The sequence below is a fragment of the Alligator mississippiensis genome, chromosome 3 (genome assembly GCF_030867095.1).
Source record: "Alligator mississippiensis isolate rAllMis1 chromosome 3, rAllMis1, whole genome shotgun sequence".
NCBI lineage: Eukaryota > Metazoa > Chordata > Crocodylia > Alligatoridae > Alligator > Alligator mississippiensis.
This window is the reverse complement of record NC_081826.1, coordinates 90728371-90750478: the sequence shown is the minus strand read 5'-3', so window position 1 is coordinate 90750478 and position 22108 is coordinate 90728371. Positions and strand designations below refer to the sequence as shown.

At 44.5% G+C, this 22108-nt stretch overlaps 1 protein-coding gene across 1 annotated transcript in view; it reads right to left on the bottom strand.

The window, feature by feature from the left end:
* Positions 1-373: 373 nt before the first annotated feature.
* EMILIN2 (elastin microfibril interfacer 2) overlaps positions 374-22108 on the bottom strand; it is a 64356-nt gene continuing 42621 nt past the window's right edge. Inside the window, exons 5-8 of the mRNA XM_006269522.4 lie at positions 18511-18948; positions 17723-17761; positions 1688-1822; positions 374-783 (exon numbers count right to left, since the gene is read on the bottom strand). Of these exons, the coding sequence (XP_006269584.1) occupies positions 446-783; positions 1688-1822; positions 17723-17761; positions 18511-18948 (950 nt within the window). The 3' untranslated portion in view covers positions 374-445. The remainder of the gene's footprint in view (positions 784-1687; positions 1823-17722; positions 17762-18510; positions 18949-22108) is intronic.

Below are 22108 nucleotides of genomic sequence, written 5' to 3'. Positions count from 1 at the left end.
CTTCCCTGTCGTAATGGAAATGTGAAGATATCAATTTGTAAATTTCAACAAAAATTGGAAGAAAAATGCCGAACTTTGAATGCGTGGTGGTGGGAATTAGCAGCTGTCCATTGGGGAGAGCTGATGTGAGTAAACTCTGTAGTAGGGAGTAACCAAAGAGTGTACTGGAGTGACCGGCAAGCTCTGAGTGCAGGTGTGTTGTTTGACACTTTCTTCTTTACGTACATGTAAAGGTGGGGAATAATAATTAGTTTAACTACTGTAACCACACCTTTCATGGTGGTGATATCAAGAAGTCTCCAAGGCAGAAGGAAAAGATGAAGAACTCAACATGGCTCATCAAACCACCACTCAGTTAAATATATAAACTGAATATATTAACGCTTCGAATTTTATTACAATCAATTCTTTCTGAATATCTTGTCCTCTTCTCTTTGAGAGGAACCTAGACATGAGAAATGGAAGGATAGAGAAGGACTCCACTAAACGTGGAGTATATTTCATCAGAGTCTGTGTAGGCCAGTTTGCCTCCAGTGATGACAATGTTTACTTCATCTCCAGCTTTTAGGTGAAGAACAAGGTGGAAAGTTCCAGCCCCACCACAAGTCTGTTTCCCTCCTCTCGGCTTGTGATATTCTAGCAGTTCTCTTCTGTAGCCTGCTGTGTGGAGCTGAGCAACACTTGCATTGGAGACCGACAGCACAGCTTCTACATACTCATCTCTCTCGGGAGCTAGCACGGCAGTAATCAAGTAGCGCCCTTCAAAGGGGGATGTGAAGATGCCTGCCAAAGGGAGTGCAGAGTTAGCTCTTTATGATTTACAGAAAATGGAGACTGTCATGTGTAGGGCAGTAAGAAACTAATATTAACACTACAGTGTTATCCAGCCATCTGAACAAATCTGTTAAAGTTAGTGGAAATAAAGGTCCATTTGCTATGGAAATCCTCCCATGTTCTACATGAAGCTGCTGCTTCTGGGATGTGTCTAAGGCTGTCAACAAGAGAGAATATTTTTGTCCTTCAACACCCTTCAAGGGAAGGAAGACTGTGCTCTATGCTACAGCACCACACTGGGTGGCAGAGCTCCAGCCCCATCAGGCCTTGGCTAGAGCAGAATTTATGGGGACAATGTTTTGAGCTAGCTCTCACCCTCTGGTAAATGCCCTCTGAAACTCCAGTCAACAGGACCGTTCTACTGTGGTAGGTGTCAAGCTGAGAGTGTCAAAGTTGGGGGAGTGTCATCTAGATGCAGCAGATGTGTGCATCTTACAGAGATTGCAACAGGGGCAGCAGTGATCTCCTCTTTGATGAGCAGCCAGAATAAGTAGCGGCTCCCAATCTGCAGCCCTTCACTTTACATTTCCTGGTTCTCTAGTGTTTTGTTGTTTGAAACAGAAGTAGAAAATATAATGTTGCAGACCTGCATGAGGCTCTGCTGCAAAATCTCAACTCTTATGGTGAGCATATGGACACTTACATTACATGCAGATCCAGATATACTCCTGTGCCCTCTGGTAGCCATGCTATTTCTAACTTGCAGTATTATAAGCCTTATGGTACCACATATTCTTTTGTTTGCCTAGCATGAGCACGCTGGTACCATTTGAAATGATACAGCAGCGCTGTTTTCTTATGGTATTGTCTGATTAGCTTGCCAGCTTGGGCTTCACTCTCTTTCAGTTGTTACCTGTGTTAGGATTATAGTAGTCTCCATCATTCACAAGCACTTTGTTAAAATGGACTACACCAACATCGCTGGGGAAAGGCTTCTGTGTAAGACCAGCTGAGAAAGACACCAGAGAGGCAGTTGTAGCGGTGGGTCCTGGAAGAGGAGAGAGAGCAGAATTCAGATACGCTCAGATGCTGCCTTTCGTTCGGGCTCAGTGGAAGTGGTTTCCAGACTGATGAAAATAGGCAGGCACGATGAATGGAGTCCACACAACTGGGTCAGCTTCCAGTTAGTCACCACAAAAAATCAAGGAGTCATGAATTCCCACTGCTGGCTTAAGCTACTGGGAGATGATATTTTTGTGGCTGAAAACCTGGAAGCTGGTTTCCTTCAACACCTAGGGATTGTTCACAGTGCAGTGGGGTGAACCCCTGGCCCTACTGCCTTCAATGAGAAGTCTGCAACAGACTTCCCCCTAAGTTCCTCTGGTGAGGGGCTGTGAGCCAGCCTTGCTGTACCCTACCACTTCACCAGTACAGCAAGATTCCTAGCAGACCTCTCCCACTAGTTGTATTACTACCAGATTTAAAAGGGAGGCTGACTGCATACAATGCAATGCATTTCAAACTCCTTAGCCTCTCCTCGCTCATCACACTCACCAGTGCTGGTGACACTCATAAGAGAGCTACAACCACCCTACTCATGTCTAAGCTCTTCCTTTTGCTGTATCCTATTTGCTATACTACTGTGTTCTCCTCAGTGATTTACAGTAGCTACTCGAGCACAGCAAGGCTACAGCCACTTTTAAAATACCGACTGGTCACTGAAAGAAACCATAAAATAATAAATCATTTATTTTCTTTCAGCTGTTGGTTTAATGCAGTGGTTTGCCAACTTTCTGGACCACCAGCCCACTGTCAGTTTACAATGCATCTCAGAGAACACCAGGCACACTCATCATCCAACCGTTCATTCTCTTATTTGAAGACACTAACAAAGGTGATGGAAGTGAAAATCCTAGGGTTATAAAAGGAAAGTTCTTAACTTACCTTTTATTAAGAACTAATGCAGTCTAGGGGGTGGGAGGGCTGGATCTGATCCACCTACCAACTGCAGACCAGCCACTGTGGCCTTGTGTACCACTCTGCATTTGCAACCACTGGCCTAAGGCAAGAGGGCCCAAGACTAACAGGCAAGAGCAGGAGTTCTACATTATGGGCTAAATTCAATTTTCCCTAAGAAGCACTTACATAACTGTAACCGCAGGTTCTGGCACTTGGCCAGAGCCTGGAATTCTATTTCTACTTGGGAAATAGGAGTGCTCTGTGCGCACACTTGCTGCAGAGGAAGTGATGGTAAACCCTCCTTTTAACGCAGTAGATTAAGGCACTTACCCAGAGAATAGGAGACAAAGATACTAGGCCAGAGGGACTTTCAAACTTTATCTCCCACTTCCCAGTACATTACTTTAACCACTAGACCACAAGCTAAGCATTATGCAAGTGTGCTCCCTAACCCTCCCTGAGAAGCTGGCCCATTGCACGTTATATTTCTTATTCATTGGCAGAAGTGGCTAACCAGCACTGGGAAAGTTACTGCCACATTGGGAGCAGGAGCCCAGACTGGAATCCAGCCCCCTCTCTTCCAGGGCAGCATCCATCCCAGTGACCCACATACCCCTTGGCTTCTCTTCCTCCTGGCCTCGCATGTCTCCCTATCTTGGCTGCCTAGTGGGCCAGCTTCAAGAGGAGGCCAAAGAATGCTTTATTTTTTGTGATTAGTTTTGGGGCTTGCCAGGCATTATGCATTTGGCTGGGCAATTTTACCTCCCCACTTCCCCTGATCAAGGCATAGTGTGACCTGCTGAGCAGGTTCATTTGGAGTGCTTGGGGCAAACACCTACACTGATTCCCAAACTGCATAGCTGCATCTATGCAGTTACCTAAGCAAGTACCACTTAGGCATGTGAAGGGGGCAATAGGTTGTGGCCCTATATAGTTCAGGTTACCAGCAAAGTGAGTAGTGATTTGCAGTAATGAATGACCAATGTTAATCTCATTTAATTCACATCACAACCCACTCCACTTTTCCCAAAGCTTCACAATTGGATTTGTGCTAGAAGTGGGCTAACATATTTAATACATGAATGCTAACCATTTCACTAATGGTCCTTCTGCAGCTCTGTTTGAGAGAGGATGTACTCACTTCTCTGTGTCGTGCTTCCTACTACTGTGGCTTCTTTCCCTACATTCAGACTTCGGGTTCTGTTTTCATCTCCCTTTATAAAACAAGCCCTTCCATGATTCAATTCAGACTGGTTCAGTTAAAAGTCAATAGTATTAAAATATTTAAGGCAATGATAACCTATAAAAGGTTGTTAAACAAAGGCCATGTCATCATTGACTATTGCCAAATATATTACATTGGGAAAAGACTTTCAAATGCATAAATAGCAGTTTAATGCCTAACTCCCACTTATTTCTACTAGGAGTTGAGTGTCCAATTGTTATTTGTATTTTTAATAATCTTCAAGGCTCTCACATGGCACAAAGTCTGACCCACAGTGCACAAGCTGTTTCCTTCTCCACTGCCCAACGTGTGCAAGCCCGAACAACTAGTGCCTCCCAAGACTGGGGGCACACCATAGCAACAAGCGGGGACCACCCACAGATGCCACCAGCTGCGTCGGCGGGGGGGGGGGGTGTTGAGTGGTGACCACCCACAGAAGCTGCCAGTGGCTTTGGCGGGGGCCCATCTCAGGGGGAGCATGTGCCCCCAGTGCCCCTCTTTGTGTTGGCTATGTGTGCAAGTTATCTTGTGACCTAAGGGTCAGCTTATCAAAGCACCAAGGCAAGTTGTAGCCCACCATGTTATTAGTGTAAATGCAAGTTGTTATCAGGAAAAGTAGGGTTGAAAGGGACATTTGGAGGCCACCTAGTCTACCCCCCACCCCTCCCCATCTCTTCGTGAGGCAGACTCATTCCTATCCAAACCATCCCATACAAATCCTTGTCTAATCTATTCCTAATACTATACAATCAACCTTGTCACACAACTACAAGATATAGCATCCCCAACCTGCCACAGGTAAAGCAAAGGGATAACTGCAGTCAAGTGTTCTGCTGCTGCAACGGTTGTTAAAAAACATTTTAGAGATTCAAAGAAGAGGGTCATTACCCTCTGCTACACAGGAAAGCAAAGCCCCCAGTAGTCTGTACCAATATGACCATGGGGTAAAATGCCTTTCTGAGCCCATGTAGGGATAAATCTGACCATGAGCAGAGGGGCAAGACCCTCCCTAAGATGCTTTTGAAAATCCCACCTTAAATTTCTCCTGACTTCTAGAGAACATGGCATGCCCTTTCTGATCCAAGATCACAAGCGATCCATTGCATTTGCCTGCTAACTGGTTCACACAAAAAGACTGCGCTCTCCTGAAATCTTACCTGACATCAACATGCAACTTGCAGTCCTTTTTCTCAAAGGTGGGGTTCAAAATATCAACACCTCCCTTTGTGTTTGGAATGCGTTCATAATTGCATTCAGAAGTCCGTATGGCACCCCTCCTCCTCCCAATCACTTGTATCAATCCTATGTCAGCACTGTTGGGAAGTATGAAGTTGAGTCATTTCCAGATCTACTTATCAAACTGGTAGGCTGGTGCTGACATTGTGTTTTCATTTCCGAGTCACGACTGCACTGCTTCTCTCCATCCTTCACACTTTCTCCCTGGAGCCTGTACCCTTTCCCCTTCCAACCAGGGCCACTAAACACGGCAGGGTTCCAATACCTGTATCTGTTCTGGCTGAAGAATCCATATTTGGGTGATGTGTATGTGTGTGTGTGTGCACGTGCGTGCATGAACAACCTTCCCCCTCACTTGGAGTTTTCTGATTGCCATATGCTTTCCAGATTTCTGTGCCTTTGTATGGTTCATCCTCTTAGCTGATGGGCTTGTATATTTTTCCAGCCAATCCTAATGCTCTGCTCTTTGGCATTACTTTGTGCCCACATTCACCACTGCTAGTTTTGCCTAGTAATGTCTATTAATTACTTTGTTCCTGGTTATTCACTTTCTCTTACATGTCCTGCCCAAATGCTCTTTGGATTACTTTTTCTTTAATATACATTGCAATACAAATCATTTCAGGTGTGTGCACTTACCTAGCAAAATAGAATTTTATCTGCAGTAAAGTCCAAAAGAGAACCATCGAACTAAATCTGCAAGGCAGGGCTTCTCTCTGAGTCTTTTAGCTGTTTCTTGTTGCAGCAGTGACAAGAGAGTGGGAAAGGGGCATTGCAGCAAATCCCATCTGTCCCATTTGTAGCAAATCGCTACCTGCACTTCTTGATACAGGTTTCTTTCATGGCTTCTCAGCGGAAGGGATTACAATGCCTCCAGGGTCAATGTCAGGAGGTGAAATAAAAATCCAACCAAATCAAAACACTACACTGTATATACAATTTTCTGCTTCAAGGAAAGGATAAAAGAAGGAATGAATCAAATGTGGCAAGTGATAGTCACATTGCTTAATGCATTATGGGTGCTACACTTCAAGAAGGATGTGGAGAAGCTTGAGAGTCCAGAGAAGAGCAGCTGGTATGATTAGAGGCCTGAAGAGCAAGCTATACAAAGAAAGATTGACAGATATGGGACTGTTCAGTCTAGACAAGAGAAGACTTCAGGGGGAATTGGTGGCAGCTTACAAATATATCAGGGGTCAGCATTGGGCTAAGCGAACAACTATTCACCAAAGTGTCCCAGGGGAAAACCAGGAAGAACAGTCATAAACTCCTAGAAGGAGGTTTCAGACTGGATACAAGGAAAAACTTCTTCACAGTTCATGACCAGACTCTGGAATAGAGTCCCAGCAGGGGTGGTACAGACCCCTACCCTGGAGATCTTCAAAAGGAGATTGAACGCACACCTGGCTGGGGTTATTTGACCCCAGCAGTATTTCCTGTCCAGAGCAGGCGGGCTGGACCCAATGATCTCACAAGGTCCCTTCCAGCCCTAAACTTCTGTAAATCTGTGAAGTCACTCAGCTACTACTATGGGCCACACAAGCATCAACAGAATAGAATAGAAAGTGTAAGACTGTAAATTCCATGTCAGTGGGTATATCTCTATGTACAATTAATGTGAAGCAATAAACTCTGCAGCTTATTGCTCCAAGGTGTGCCATTTCAGCATGTGCCTGGGACTGCAGCATGTTCAGCGGTGTTGGAGCAGCCCCAGCTGGCAGAGGGCCTGGGGGATCAGCCTGCTATCCCTGGGCTGCTCCCCTCGGCAAAATGTGCTGCAGAGGGGCTGGCCGAGGCACAGGGGTGCTCCAGTCCAGCAGGCAGCCCCCACACTGAAGCACCATCATGGTGCTACACGTCCCTGCAAGCCGATCAGGTCATGAGGCACTACAGGGATTTGGGAGCGGGGCTTAAGGGTCTGGGGGCACAGGTGGTGTTCTCATCGATCCTCCCAGTCTCAGGCTATGGGCTGAGAAGGGACAGGAGGATCTATGTGGTCAACCAAAGACTGCGGCGCTGGTGTCATCAGGAAGGCTTTGGCTTTCATGACCACAGCCCGCTCTTTGGCGAGAGAGGCAGCGAGCTGCTGGGAAGAGATGGTCTCCACCTCTCTCCCCTAGGGAGGAGGCTCTTCTCAGCCAGACTGGCTGACCTGCTCCACCGGGCTTTAAACTAAGCCTGCTGGGGGATGGGGGGACTACTGCCACTGCTGGCCCGCTGAACAATCCTTGCAAAGCCAGCGGATCACGGCACTCAAGGGAGCCCACCCCAGCCCCAGCCCTGGTAAAATCTGTGGGCAAGGAAGGAGCCCCCCAGGGGGCACTTGCCTGCCTGTACACAAATGCCAGGAGCTTGGGGAATAAGCAGGAGGAGCTCATCCTCCTGCTCAGTGCAAACAATTACGATGTCATAGGGATCACGGAGACCTGGTGGGACTCCACCCATGACTGGACCACAGGTATAGATGGCTATACCCTGTACAGGAGGGATCGTGTAGAGAAAAGGGGCGGGGGTGTAGCTCTCTATGTCAAGGAAAGCTACGCGTCCCTGCAAGCCGATATTGGCGACCAGGGTGGACGGCTGGAGACCCTCTGGGTTAAAATCCGTGGGGAACACGGCACAGGGGACACAATGGTGGGAGTCTACTACAGACCTCCCACCCAAAGTCCTTAGCTAGACCAGGAGTTTGCCCAGGAACTGGCTGAGGCAGCTTGCTCCAGGACCATGGTTGTCATGGGTGACTTCAATTACCCAGACATCTCGTGGGAGGATCGCTCAGCAAAATCTGAGCGGTCGCAGAGCTTCCTCTCATGCGTGGATGACCTCTACCTGACTCAAGAAGTCTATGGGCCAACGAGAGGCAAAGCGCTGCTCGACCTGGTGCTGGCTACTGGGGAGGACCTAGTCGGCGACCTAGTGATCGATGGGAAGCTGGGTGACAGCGACCACGAGCTGATCACCTTCACCATCCGCCGAAAAGCTGGCAAGTCGGTCAGCAACACGCAAGTCCTTGACTTCAGGAAAGCCGACTTTGACAAGCTCAGGAGGCTTGTCAGTGAGGCCCTAAGGGACTGTGACCACAGGGAGAGGGGAGTTCAAGAAGAGTGGTTGCTCCTCAAGGGAGCGATCCTCCATGCACAAACTAAGTCTATTCCATCTCGGAGGAAAGGCAGCAAGAGGGGACAGCAGCCCCCCTGGCTCTCCAGGGACCTAGCAGACCTCCTGAGGCTAAAAAGAAAGGCCTACAAAGGATGGAGGATGGGAGTCACCTCCAAGGAGGATTATTCTGCACTGGTCCGGTCCTGTAGGGAGCAGACCAGGAAAGCCAAGGCTGCAACTGAACTCCAGCTAGCTTTCAGCATCAAGGACAATAAAAAGTCCTTTTTCAGATATGTGGGGAGCCAGAGTAAAAGCAGGGGCAACGTTGGACCCCTGCTGAACCAGATGGGGCAACTGACAACTGACGCCCAGGAAAAAGCCAACCTATTAAATAGGTACTTTGCGTCGGTCTTTCATCAGCCCCATGGGACGCCTGCGCCTGCTACAGGGCCGGGAAGTCTGGGTGAGGGTGATCCCCTGCCCTCCATTAATGCTGACTTTGTGAAGGAACATCTTGAGAAGCTGGATACCTTCAAGTCAGCCGGCCCTGACAATCTTCACCCCAGGGTACTCAAGGAGCTGGCGAGCATCATAGCCCAGCCTCTAGCGCGGATCTTTGAAAACTCTTGGCGCTCTGGTGTAGTGCCCGAAGACTGGAAGAAGGCCAACGTGGTGCCTATCTTCAAGAAAGGGAGGAAAGTGGATCCGGCTAACTATAGGCCCATCAGCCTGACTTCTATCCCGGGGAAGATCTTAGAAAAGTTTATTAAGGAGGCCATCCTTAATGGACTGGCCGACGCCAACATCTTAAGGGATAGCCAGCACGGGTTTGTTGCGGGTAGGTCTTGCTTGACCAATCTCATTTCCTTCTACGACCAGGTGACCTATCACCTGGACAAGGGAGATGAGATTGATGTCATATATCTTGACTTCAAAAAAGCCTTCGATCTGGTGTCCCATGATCGTCTCTTGGAGAAACTGGCCAATTGTCGCCTTGGGTCCCCCACGATCCACTGGCTGGAAAATTGGCTCCGGGGTCGGACCCAGAGGGTAGTAATTGATGGAAGTCACTCATCGTGGTGTCCTGTGACCAGTGGGGTCCCCCAGGGCTCTGTCCTTGGACCCATACTGTTCAACATCTTCATTAATGATGTGGACACTGGAGTCAGAAGCGGACTGGCCAAGTTCGCCGATGACACCAAACTTTGGGGCAAAGCATCCACACCAGAAGACAGGCGGATGATCCAGGCTGACCTGGACAGGCTCAGCAAGTGGGCGGATGAGAATCTGATGGTGTTCAACGCCGATAAATGCAAGGTTCTCCACCTTGGGAAAAAAAACCCGCAGCATCCTTATAGGCTCGGCAGTGCTACGTTGGTTAGCACTATGGAAGAAAGAGACTTGGGGGTCATCATTGACCACAAGATGAACATGAGCCTGCAATGCGATGCTGCGGCTAGTAAAGCGACCAAAACGCTGGCTTGCATCCATAGATACTTTTCAAGCAAATCCCGGGACGTCATTCTCCCCCTGTACTCGACCTTAGTGAGGCCGCAGCTGGAGTACTGCGTCCAGTTTTGGGCTCCACAATTCAAAAAGGATGTGGAAAAGCTTGAGAGAGTCCAGAGAAGAGCCACGCGCATGATCAGAGGTCAGGGAAGCAGACCCTACGATGACAGGCTGAGAGCCCTGGGGCTCTTTAGCCTGGAAAAGCGCAGGCTCAGGGGTGATCTGATGGCCACCTACAAGTTTATCAGGGGTGACCACCAGTATCTAGGGGAACATTTGTTCACCAGAGCGCCCCAAGGGATGACGAGGACGAATGGTCACAAACTACTACAAGATCGTTTCAGGCTGGACATAAGGAAGAATTTCTTTACTGTCCGAGCCCCCAAGGTCTGGAACAGCCTGCCACCGGAGGTTGTTCAAGCGCCTTCATTGAACACCTTCAAGATGAAACTGGATGCTTATCTTGCTGGGATCCTATGACCCCAGCTGACGTCCTGCCCTTTGGGCGGGGGGCTGGACTCGATGATCTTCCGAGGTCCCTTCCAGCCCTAATGTCTATGAAATCTATGAAATCTATGAAATCATGCCCCAGCCAGCCAGGCCAGCATCTACACCTGCGCTGCTGTAGAGTAAAACAACTCCACAGCAAGGTAGTACTTGTATTTGCAAGTACTACCCTGCTGTGAAGTTAATTAGTTTATTCCCGCCTAATAGGGCCATATATGTAGACATGCTATGTTTACTGCAGAGCTAATTAGTCTACTCTGCAGCAAACGTCTTGTGTAGACATGCCCAGTAAGTGTGGCCAAGTTTAAGTGAGCCTATGGAAGGTAACTGATTCCTTTACAGATGGCAGGTACTGGAAGGAGGAAGTAATGAATCAGAAATTCCCTTAGATTCACCAGTACAATTGCCCCTAAATATGTCATATGCACAGTTTGGATGGAGGACAAGAATGAACTGACATAGGAAGAAAAACATGGCAGCAGTCTGGAATTTGGGGGCCAGAATCTCAGCATGTGTCATTTAATGTCATATAATGGCTACAGGGGGTGTGCGAGCGTGCGTGCGTGCGTGCGCACATGATTTTTGCTTGTTTTGGTTTGGTTGGGTTTTTGCCTTTGTTCCTGATTTTGGTGCTTTGTGTTCCTGACCAACAAAAATACCTTTTCTTTGTTTATGGTATATCTACAAAGCACAATTCAGTGCTGTGCAGAGATACCTGAGTTAGCTTGTGTGCCAGAAACAAAGGTTTGGGTACCCAAAGCATGGTTCTCAGCCCAAGCTCATTAGCTCTGAGAAGACTGACTGGTTTGGTGACGTACTGCGCTAACACAGCTCTACTGCTGCCAGTACCTGAGCTATCACAGCTACAGTTAATCCAGATACAGTTCACAGAGCTGCCTTGTGTCATGTAGACATAGCCTTAGTTTTATAATGCTTCTCCTCTTCTCCCCAGCTCTACCAGTTTTGTTTTTACATATCTCACCTTTGAATCCACTATGCCAGAATGCTAATTTTGTCACCTATTTATTGATCTCCTTAAATGTACGAGTCCTCTGCTCACCTCTCATACCTAAATAGTTGTCAATCTCTGGGATTCTTCAAACAACATCTTTCCAACAGTTCTCTGTGAATCGGCCTGCTTGTTCAAGCCTAACGAGTATATACCACTGGTAAAGAAGGGCGTCTATTCACCAGAGCGCCCCAAGGGATGACAAAGTCGAATGGTCACAAACTCCTCTGCGACCGTTTCAGGCTGGACGTAAGGAAGAACTTCTTTACTGTCCGAGCCCCCAAGGTTTGGAATAGACTGCCGACGGAGGTGGTTCAAGCACTTACTCTGAACGCCTTCAAAAGACATCTGGATCTTTATCTTGCTGGGATCCTATGATCCCTACTGACTCCCTGCCCCTGGGGCAGAGGGCTGGACTTGATGATCTTCCGAGATCCCTTCCAGCCCTACTGTCTATGAAATCTATGAAAGAGGTGTCAGTGCAAAGGATAAGGATTAGAAATAATTTGCCTCAAAGGTAGTGCACACATTTTTCGTCAGATTAGCTCACAGACTTAATACAACAACAGAGTCCTGGTGCCATTAGTGGTCAAAGGAAAACGTTCTAAAGGGAGAAACAAAACCAGCCTCCAAGAACAAAAAAGTCAAGGACTGGAAAATTGATGGTGGCAAGTTAGTGTACGTATTTGATCATTCTCTCTTCGGATTTAGGTCTCTGAATAGTGCCAAACACAATGAAGCCTTATCAATGACTAGCATTTCTGGGTTAATAGAAATACCAGTTAGTAAAATGCCAGATAACAGGGCTTTTACTGTACATGTATTTTAGTATCCTAAAAGCCTCCTATTCAAGGCAACTTGTATAGTGTCATGATAGCTAGCACCAAACAAGTAACAACAATTTGAATACCAAAACCAATATTATTTACAGAAACATTTGAATAGTTTACGCACGCATGCACAAAGGGAGATAAAAGGTGTTTCTAAACTATGGTATTTACTGACTCAGCTGCACTTCATACTACATTTGGGATCCATTCCTTTTAAAAGGAACTATCAACCTTGATTAGACTGCTATCATGTTATCATGAGTATCCAAGAATGATGAGTTAATGAAGGGTATGGAAAGAAAAGAGAAGCAGAAAAGTTAAGGCACAGGACTGCAAGTTAGAAAATCCAAATCCCTTCTTGGCTGTCCTTGCCTCATTGTGACACGTAGGGTTATTATAGAATATTTCTCAACAATTTCCAGGCCAATTTGTCATGGCCTGTCTCTGCAATGTTCTTAACTTCAACAAACAAAACTTAGGCAAATAGCTGCAGCCTTCATAAAATTCAAATGCTTCATTTTTATCTCCTGCTGGAATTTTTTCAATTAACAATGTGATTAAAATGGCATAAAGAAAGCTTTCGAAGATCCACATTAATCCTGACATTTAACCTTTCTTTGGCCCAAATGCCTAACTGCAGTACAGCTAATGTTTCCTGCCCTACCTCCAAAGCAAATGGTGAGGTTTAATTCATTAATATTTCTGAAGCACTTAGAAGCTTTGGCAAAAAGTATTCTTTTAGTGGATCTTGATTTCTAATTGTAGAGGAAAACTGAACTTGAGCATGAATATGATGCATGCCAGTAGATATTCTGATGAATCTGAGGAGTGCAGAAACAATTCCACATTATCTGAGATATCTAAAGAAAAGCCCTCATCTCAGTACTTAAAAACATATGTAGAACAGTAGAAAGCACACAGAAGCAGAAGTTAAAATAGTGCTGCATGAGACAGTTTACTAAACTAAGTCCCAGGCTTTCAAAACTTCTAATGGGGGGAGCATATGTTGCAAGACAGGCAAGGCTGGCTTAGTACTGCATCCTTCTGAGCTAAAAATCTGGTGCCATGAAATTTACTGGGTGTGGATCTTTTGGGTGAAGAATTAAAAATTGAAGTCCTGTTCCACACATTTTAAAGATTCCCTCACACCCTTAGGAGTAAGGGATTGTTACAGTGCCTTCACCAAGATGTCCTCTTTTCCAGCACTAACTGCTGACTCCTGCCCAGAGGCAGCTCCCCTTCAGCGATACTTGTATGAATACAATGAAATAGTGACAACTTCAGACCCATAGCCTATGTAGACTGTAACAGCTTTGATACCGTCAACTGACAGTCTGTCCCTAGGGGTTTATACCATAGGCATCACTGTATTCTGGGCTTGCATCTGACATCAGGGATTGGGAGGCATTTGGAGATAAAGGCTGTTTCATAGCGGGCATAACTGTTATGCAATTATCTTCAGCAGTACTAATTATAGTCAGGGAAAACTAGGAAGAAGGTGCAGAGATTTAGAAATGGAAATCCTTTTACTAAGACTTCCTCTCTATCATCAAGTTAGATCTACTTAAGGTAATATCCATTTCCTTCTGTATACTCCCTGAAGCTATATTTGCAGACAATGGCTGCCAAAATAAAACTTTATTTTGCTACTAACCCACTGCTACCCTAACACTTCTCAAATACAAAGTCTTATCTAAAGCTACATCATGTTCTTAATTGGAACATTTTAACCTCAGGATTATAACATGAGATCTTTTATCAAAAGATCAATTATCTTTTGTCAATTCCCAGGCCAATTTGTCAAGACCTGCCTCTGTAATTTTTTACAGCCCCATTGAACAAAGTCCTAAGGAAACATTTTCAGATGCCAAAAAATTCTAATGTTTCATTTTTAACTTTTGTTGATGTTTCCTAAAACAAAACTGTGATTAAATCATTCTCTCTGAATAGAGCGTAGGAAGATTCACTTTGATCCTGGGCAACAATATGCATTGTCTAGCTCTAGAAAGCAGCTACGCTAAACAGTCTGAATAAGAGATTGCAGAGTAGATATCTGACCCAGCAAACCCATATTTGAACTAACTAGTGCACCCCACAATTCTTGTTGAAAGCTTACTATTTTGTAGTTCAAACATGCTGGTATAAAGTTGTGCAGTAATTACATTAATAATAATTAAAATACTCTAAGTTAGTAAACTACATGTTGACATTGGTAAAATCCTGGCTCCACTCAGTGGTAAGATTCCAAATCTTAATCACCTTGATATTTTCGCTTTCCAATAAATAAAGGAAATATTTAAATCTCCAGTTTTTCAGACCCGTTTTGGAAGAGTGGGAGAAACATCTGCAAATAGATGCAGGCAACAACTGATAAAACCAAGTAACCAACCAGACTTTGGAGCCAAACAGCCTAAAACCAAGTAATCCAGACTTTGGAGAGGGAAGGTGACCCAGCTTTCAGCCATGGTGCTGTACAGGTGGAGGGTATACTGTACTAATGGGCATAACACAAACAAGACAGAATTACAATTTCTCCTTTAAGTTGATTAACCCCAAAATAACCCCAAATCCAACAATAATCATTTAGGATGTTCAAAAATATTACACTTAGTTAAAGGTCATCTAAATGCTCCTGTGTGCAAGCATTCACAGGACTTGCCATATTTATTCAAATATAAGAAGATAAGAATATAAGATGAAGATACACCCAGACCAGGGATGACAGCCTTTTTTAGTAAAATTGACACTTATATTTGCATATCAGCAGTCTCCTGCCCAGCCTCTGCTTGCCATATCTGAAAATTACTATGGATATGTCTGTTTGAAAGTCAGGTTTTTTGGTCCTTTGCATTTCAAGTTAACAGGGGGGAAAGAAGGGGCAGGTAACTGCTGTGGTTTGGGGTCAGTCAGACACATAGCAGCCTCCTGCTCCTCTCTGCTTGCCTTCTGCACCTTCTACCCTCCCTCCCATCTCTTCCCCACCATAACTGGCACGTGCAGCTCACTTCCACGCTGTGCTTGGAGAGGGAACAGACCCGGACCACTAGGGCTGTGCAAAATTTCACTGGCAGTTTCATTTCGACGCTGTTTCGAGCTCATTTCAAGCTCGAAACAGCGAAATCAAAATGAAGCAGAGAGCTTTGAAACAGCCTCGAAACAAAATGAGGCAAATTGAAATGTTTCAAAATTTTCAAAACATTTTGAATTTCAAAGCTCAAGCTGGGCTTTCCTGCAGGGAAACAGAAATTAAAGTAAGGAGAGGGAGGGGGAAAAGGGAGGAAAGGGGTGCTCTCATTATTGACTGTGTAGCTGGCCAGTGACTGTCATCCTTCCCTGAGGTCCCTTCCAACCCCAGTGCTCTGGGGGAGGGATGGAAAAACGGCATAAAAGGCAGCATTTTTTGAACTGCCCTGCTTTCTGCCTTGGTGTCAGTTACTGAGCTGTGTGTTCCAGTTTTGCCTGTCAGCAGCCAGAGGTGCAGGGCCCCAGAACCCAGACTCCCCCTGCACCTATCTCCTTGACACCTGGCAGGCTTTGTGGCCTCAGCAGGGACTAGCAGGCCTGCAGCTTTCACCCTGCTGCGCCTTAACGCGCACCGTGTCACCCATGCCATGAGTTTTGCTTGTCCGCAGCTTGAGGTACAGTTTCCCCAAAACCCCTGCAACTATCTCCTTGAAACTTGGCAGGCTTGTGGCCTCAGCAGGGGCCACCACCCCTGCAGTTTTGACCCCACTGTGGCTTAACACATATACATGACATGAGTTTTGCTTCCAAGACTTTGAGTTGCAGTTTCCCTGAAACCCCTGCACCTAGTTCCTTGAAACTGGGTAGGCTTTATGCCCTCAGAAGTGGCTACCATTCCTGCAAGTTTCATCCAAATCAGGCCTGAAATGACAAAGTTATAGGCTGTTTTGAGCTTTCCCATTATAGCCTATGGGCAAAACATTGAAACAGTGTTGAAACAGCGATAACAGAACAGTAGTTTTGAATCAAAATGAAATTCAAAAATAAAACACTGTTCTGTCGAAATGCAAATCAAAATGGAACGGTACCGTTTTGCACAGCCCTACTGAGCAGGGTCTGACAGTAAGGGGGCGGCAGGAAGGTTGCAGGGAAAGAAGTGGGGAAGGGGAGACAGAGGGCAAGAGGGCCATCTGATTCCCCACTCCACTTGCCAATATTTTCCCTGGTGTAGTAGTGGGAGGGGGACGAATTCAAGGCAGCCCTCTGCTAATTAGATTCAATACCTGGAAAATTATAACAAATTTATACATTTTCCATATATACAATCTAATTATTGGGGAGTTGTCTTATGACAAGAGTCATCTTATATTCAAGTAAATGGTATGTTGCCCTAAAAATGGTGCACCTGATCTAAAGTTAGTCCTTGTCTAAAGTGAGCTAACTTTAGATTGGCAAAAGGTTAGCCTGACCTAGCAAGAGTTAACCCGGCCTAGTGAACACCTGCATGCATTCATAGGATAGCTCCAGGGCTGGGAAAGCTCAGCCACTCTCTACAGCCCTGGGGCTGTGCTGTTTTTACCCCTCCCCCCCAACCCTGCCTGGGCTAATTTTAAACCCCTGACCAGCACGCCCTGGACCAGGCAGCCCCTTTCTGGTTAGGCAGCTTAAACTTAGCTGCCTAAATCTGAGCCGGGTTCCACAAATGCTTGTTCAGAGCCATAGGCATTTATAAACTGCCTGTATGAAGTGGAATCATCACAGCCTCTGGTTTGTTAAAAAATAAAGTCAACTCAAATTTAGAATCTATAGAAACAAGCTTTTACTAAAACTAAGGCTAGAGAAAATACTTCCCTGACATTTTACTAAAGAAAAAAACATATAAATAATTATCTTTAAACAAATAAATATGCCTAAACATGCCTACTTGCCTACACAGTATTTGCAACTCAAACACTCAGTAGTGAGATGTGCATGTGAAAGTCTCTATAAGCAAAAATTAAACTGGTTTAATTTATTTGTGAGAAATAAAGTAAGGTTAAAAAGTGCATAAACAACTAAAAGTAAATTTTATTGCTTGATTGTCTCAGTTTTAATCATTTTAAGTGTTGTTAGTGACACAGATAAGGAAATGTGCATGTTTAAAATATGCTATCTAAGCCAACAATAGCATTACCAATTCTTTTTAACTCTTTTGACACATCCTGGAGGGAGGTGAGGTTTCTAGAAACATATGATTATGTGCGAATTTCAGTTTGAATTTGAAAAGAAAACAATCAAGTTATCTCTGAAGGCTGCAGTGAAAAGGTTGAAACAAACTTCAAGGATGTAAAAACCAGAAAGCATGCAAGAATTAAAATGCAGTAATTATTAAATACGTTCTACTGCTAGTATTGTACATGCTCTGAGTCCCCCCTGGATGAGGATGCAAGTGTCAGTTTGAATAAAAAAGGCTATCATCCCCGGTCTGGGTGCATCTTTCCAGCATTAACAGGTCAGAACTGTGTCTATGCCCTAAAAGTTCTTGCTATTCAATTTTATTCTGTTAAATTTTTTTATTGATAAGGTAAGTGAATAATTGTTCAAAGAATTCCTAGGTAACAACTGGATTACCTTGTGAGGCTGAGGAAGGGGAAGATGCCTTTGGATATCCTACAAAGCAAAAGAAAAACATGTTAACAGCATATGATGTCGTCTAAATATTACCACTGTCTCCTAATGTTTTCCCTTGCTCATCAAACAGTAGCAATGTCAATAACAACAGCAGTAACTGTATGTAATAACAAACAAGCAATATTTAACATATACCACTGACTTAAATAGCAAAGGGAAAGGGGACTACATTTTTCATCAAAATGTACTGTGAAAAAATAGTAATTTTAAGCTACTTTAATGGTAGATAGTTGTGCATCTCTGAATCATGCATGAGTTCTACTGAAATCATACTTGGTGGCACTTTGGGAAAGGAGGCAAAGTTAACTCTAAACCCTATTTTAGGTCTTTCCTGTTTTTATGGCAGGAAATGGACATCTTGCAAATCAGATCAGCCATGATTTTCCCCAAAGAATATGTGGAACTGATGCCAGCTAAGAATCATTCCACGCCCTCCGAAGACTGCAGAGGGCATCCAACTCTATTTTCAGCATTTTATATGCTTAATGAACCCTGACATACCTCCTGCACCTATGCCAGAGTAGTAGCACTTTAGCTTCCACTGACTCCAATAGAAGCTCAGGCTTCTAAATACCTTTTCAGATCTGGGCTTCTGTGTGGACTTTCACACCAGCCTCTTGATTCTGACAGTAAAGCATGTGCTTGTTTTTGAGGAAGAACCTACATATTACACAGCAAGATGAATTGTGTTTCAGGGCAAATGGCTCAAACAAAACTAGCTTTCTCACCTGGGGCTCCAGCATATCCTTCCGCAACAGGCATGATATTCTGACCAACCTGGCCATCTACACTTTTAGACCATCCCCTTCCTGACATTAAAACTGTGCCAGGAGGACCAGCCTCTCCAGTCTCCATTATGATTCCTGTTGATCCAGGCAAAAGTGGTAAAATGCCTGAGCCTGGTAATGATGGCTGCAGAGGAATTCTTGGCTGGGATGGCTGAAGAGGTGTTCTTTGTCGTGGTGGTTGTATTACTATTCTTGGCTGTGAGGGCTGTAGGGGTATTCCTGGCTGTGGCGGTATTCCTGGCTGTGGCTGCAGAGGTATTCCAGGTTGTGGCTGTAGTGGTGTCCTTGGTTGTGAGGGATATGGTGGCACCTCTGGATATAGCTGCAGGGGGGTCCTTTCTCGTGGTGGATGAAGTGGTATTCCTGATTCCCTTTCCACTAAGTATTTGTAAGAAGAGAAAGGAGTTGAGAAATTCATTAACATTTATATTTATGAAAAACAAGTATTTTTAAGTTAAGTGGGGTTCAGCTGTGGACACCTTCCCTCTCAGACCCACAATTGTCCTGGGGAGATCTCCCGCAACATTCTGATCCAATGCTTCACAAGCTCTTTTACATAGAAGTAAAAACAAAAAGTGCTATCTGCCATTGATTCTGGTGAGCATAGCACAGAAATAAAAGGTACTTTTTGTTTGCTAATGTTGGCTGTACTGATTTAGCATTGGTTATTTTTATTCCATTAGTAGGATTTTGTATGTGAATGGTGTGCAGAATGAAGACAGTTTCTGGGGCATAAGGCATGATGAAGTCACATAGTTACTGGCTGTCATACACTGCTAGGTAGCCCATCTGAGAAAAATACAATAGCATTCACAAGTGTTCCTGGTTCTTTGGTAATACATCTGTGCTTCATATGCCACATTTAACTGAAGAGGACAGTAAGGAGAGATCCTACATCTTCATTTTTATCATGTTTCTCATTCACATGTCATGTTTCTCATTCACCATCTCAAAAAGGTAAGATAGGCCCCTAGCAGATGTAAATATACTGGTGTGATTTGCATCTGAGGAATTTTATGCCCCATCCCCAAAACTGCATATCCTCTGGCATTGCAGGATGCATGATTTTTGGGATGGGGCATAAACTTCCTCAGATACCAAGTGTGCAACTGCTGGGCTATTCACTGGGGATGAGGGAGCTGGGGTCCCCAGACCCCAGCTATGTGCACCATTTAAAGGTCCATGGTACCCTTTTAAGTCTCCAGTACACCAGTGCAACCCAGCCATGTGGCTGTCTCAGACCTCAGGGCTGTCCTCTACCTGATCCCAACAAAGATTGGGATTTTGTTGGGATTAGGCAGAGAGCAGCCTTGGGGCCGGAACACATGCTACATTTTATGTGGAACATCTTTGCAGCTGGCTTGCCATTTTGTTGCACCATAACTTGGTTGAACTCCATGCTACAATTTATTACTCATTACAATTTATTGCACAATTAATACATTAATCACGTGATAAATGTAACATCTGGAGGGGCCCATACTCTATGCTCTCACAGTACCTACATTCATTTGATAGCCCCCGACAAAAAAATTCTTGGTTTCCCTGCCTGTCTGATTTTTAAGGGAATTAGTATAAATGCTAAAACTGGTATAAAAAGAGAAAGCTAAAAGCAAGCACAACAAAATTGTGTTGAAAGTTACCCAGATGGTACTATTCAGAGGATATATGATTAGAAAATGAAATAATGCATCTTCTAGCAAAAAATAATACTTTTTTGCTTTAGCTTTGAAATTAAAATGATATAAATATAAAGTCCCTGGTAAGGACAAAAGCAAAATAAGTCCCTCATTTATACTTAGCTCAATCAAGCAGACCTGTCATTTTGAACTGCATGAAATAACGTGAGTTTAAATCACGATTAATTCCAGTAAAATCAATCAAGTTACTTCAGATTTACACTGATATCACTGAAAACAGAACCTGGTGCAGTACTCTAATTCTTGCCTGCATATATTTTTTACTTCTTTACTTTTTCTAATCAGGTCAGTTAAGCTCCTTCTGGGCTTCCAGTCTTGGCAAAGACAAGGAAAATGAATCAATATGTCTGATGGTGTCTTTTGCAAAATCTTACAACTCAACAAACCACCAGTGGCTTTGCTATCCTGTATTACTGGGTCCTTGCTTTTAGCGTGGCTATCCAAATACTAGAAAAAACCCAGATTTGCTGACTTCTTCTGAATAGGAGCAGAAATGTGGGTCTCAGCTGAGAAGCAGCGCTTTGCAGTTATAGCAATTTTTGTCTGCCTTTTAGCCTCCCATGTTGGGTTGCATCATATCATGACATCATGCTTTAAATAATAAATTACTAGACAAGGATGATAAAGGAGCCAACATATTTTTGGACCCAACATATGTTACCAATCCAAAAAGCAAGGGGAAAATTAATCCGTGGTTTAACTCTATTGAAGCTGTAGTGTGTCAGCAGAGAGGAATTTGATCTTACTTTTGCTTAATATCTCATAAAAGGGAAATGTTCCCAACTGTCTACAAAGTAGCGAGGAGGGCAAGCATCAGCATTTAGATCACTGTTATGCTCAAAATCAGAGTGTCCAGAGGGACACCGCTCTATTTACTATTTATTGCCAGCCATGCAGGAAATTGGCAGGCACCATCATTCCCAATTTGCTTACCTCACGTGCCACTCCATGACTTAAGCTGAAAAAAAAATCAGCCCATGTTTAAAAATACAAATCTATTATTTCCTTGGCACCTAAATGTCACCATTATTTCACCCTAAAAAAAAGAGATAATTTGGGTGTGGAATTCAGGTTTGATTTTATCATGGTTCTGATATTTCTAAAAGTGTTTTGTTCATGACATGAAGATAAGATTCATGTTCTTGATGATGCACTAGGCCAGGGCTGTCCAAAATCAGCATCCTGTGGGTCACATGCAGCCTACAAGGGGTAAATCGCAGCCCCCTGGCTCCTACCTGGCTGCTGCTCTCCCATTGCTCCCCCTTCCTCCTCCAGTTTCTGTTTCCTGCCCTCACCCCAGGGGGCAGGGCAGCATAATGAGGCACAACCCATGGTGTTGGAAGAACCTGTGACCATCGAGCTGAGGATGGGAGCCAAGTTGCCAGTGTGGCATAGTGCACCAGGGGAGACACATATGGCTCATGCTGGTAGAGCCCTCAGACACTGAGAAATTGGACATCCCTGCACTAAGCAAACAAGAAGCGTGGTATAACCTAGATAATAAAGTAGTCAATGGTTCCACTGAGAAAGCAGAAAGGTCATGACTCCTGGATTTCTGTAGCTGATAATGAATTTAACAGCAGGCACATTACACATTCTCCTTTTGTAAGCAATGGAGGATATACTGAGATATGCCACAAAATTCTCTTTCCACTGCAGTAGAAGATTGGGCCTCCCTCCCCTAGGTGTTGCAATTTAGGTATACACAAGTTTTCTTGGAACTGAAGCAGACACTTCTAAGTGTTTACTTATTTTTCAAACCCCACTTCATAGATAATTACAAAAGGAAAAGCAGCTTGACTAAAATACAGTACAGTCTCATTATAATAAATGTTTAT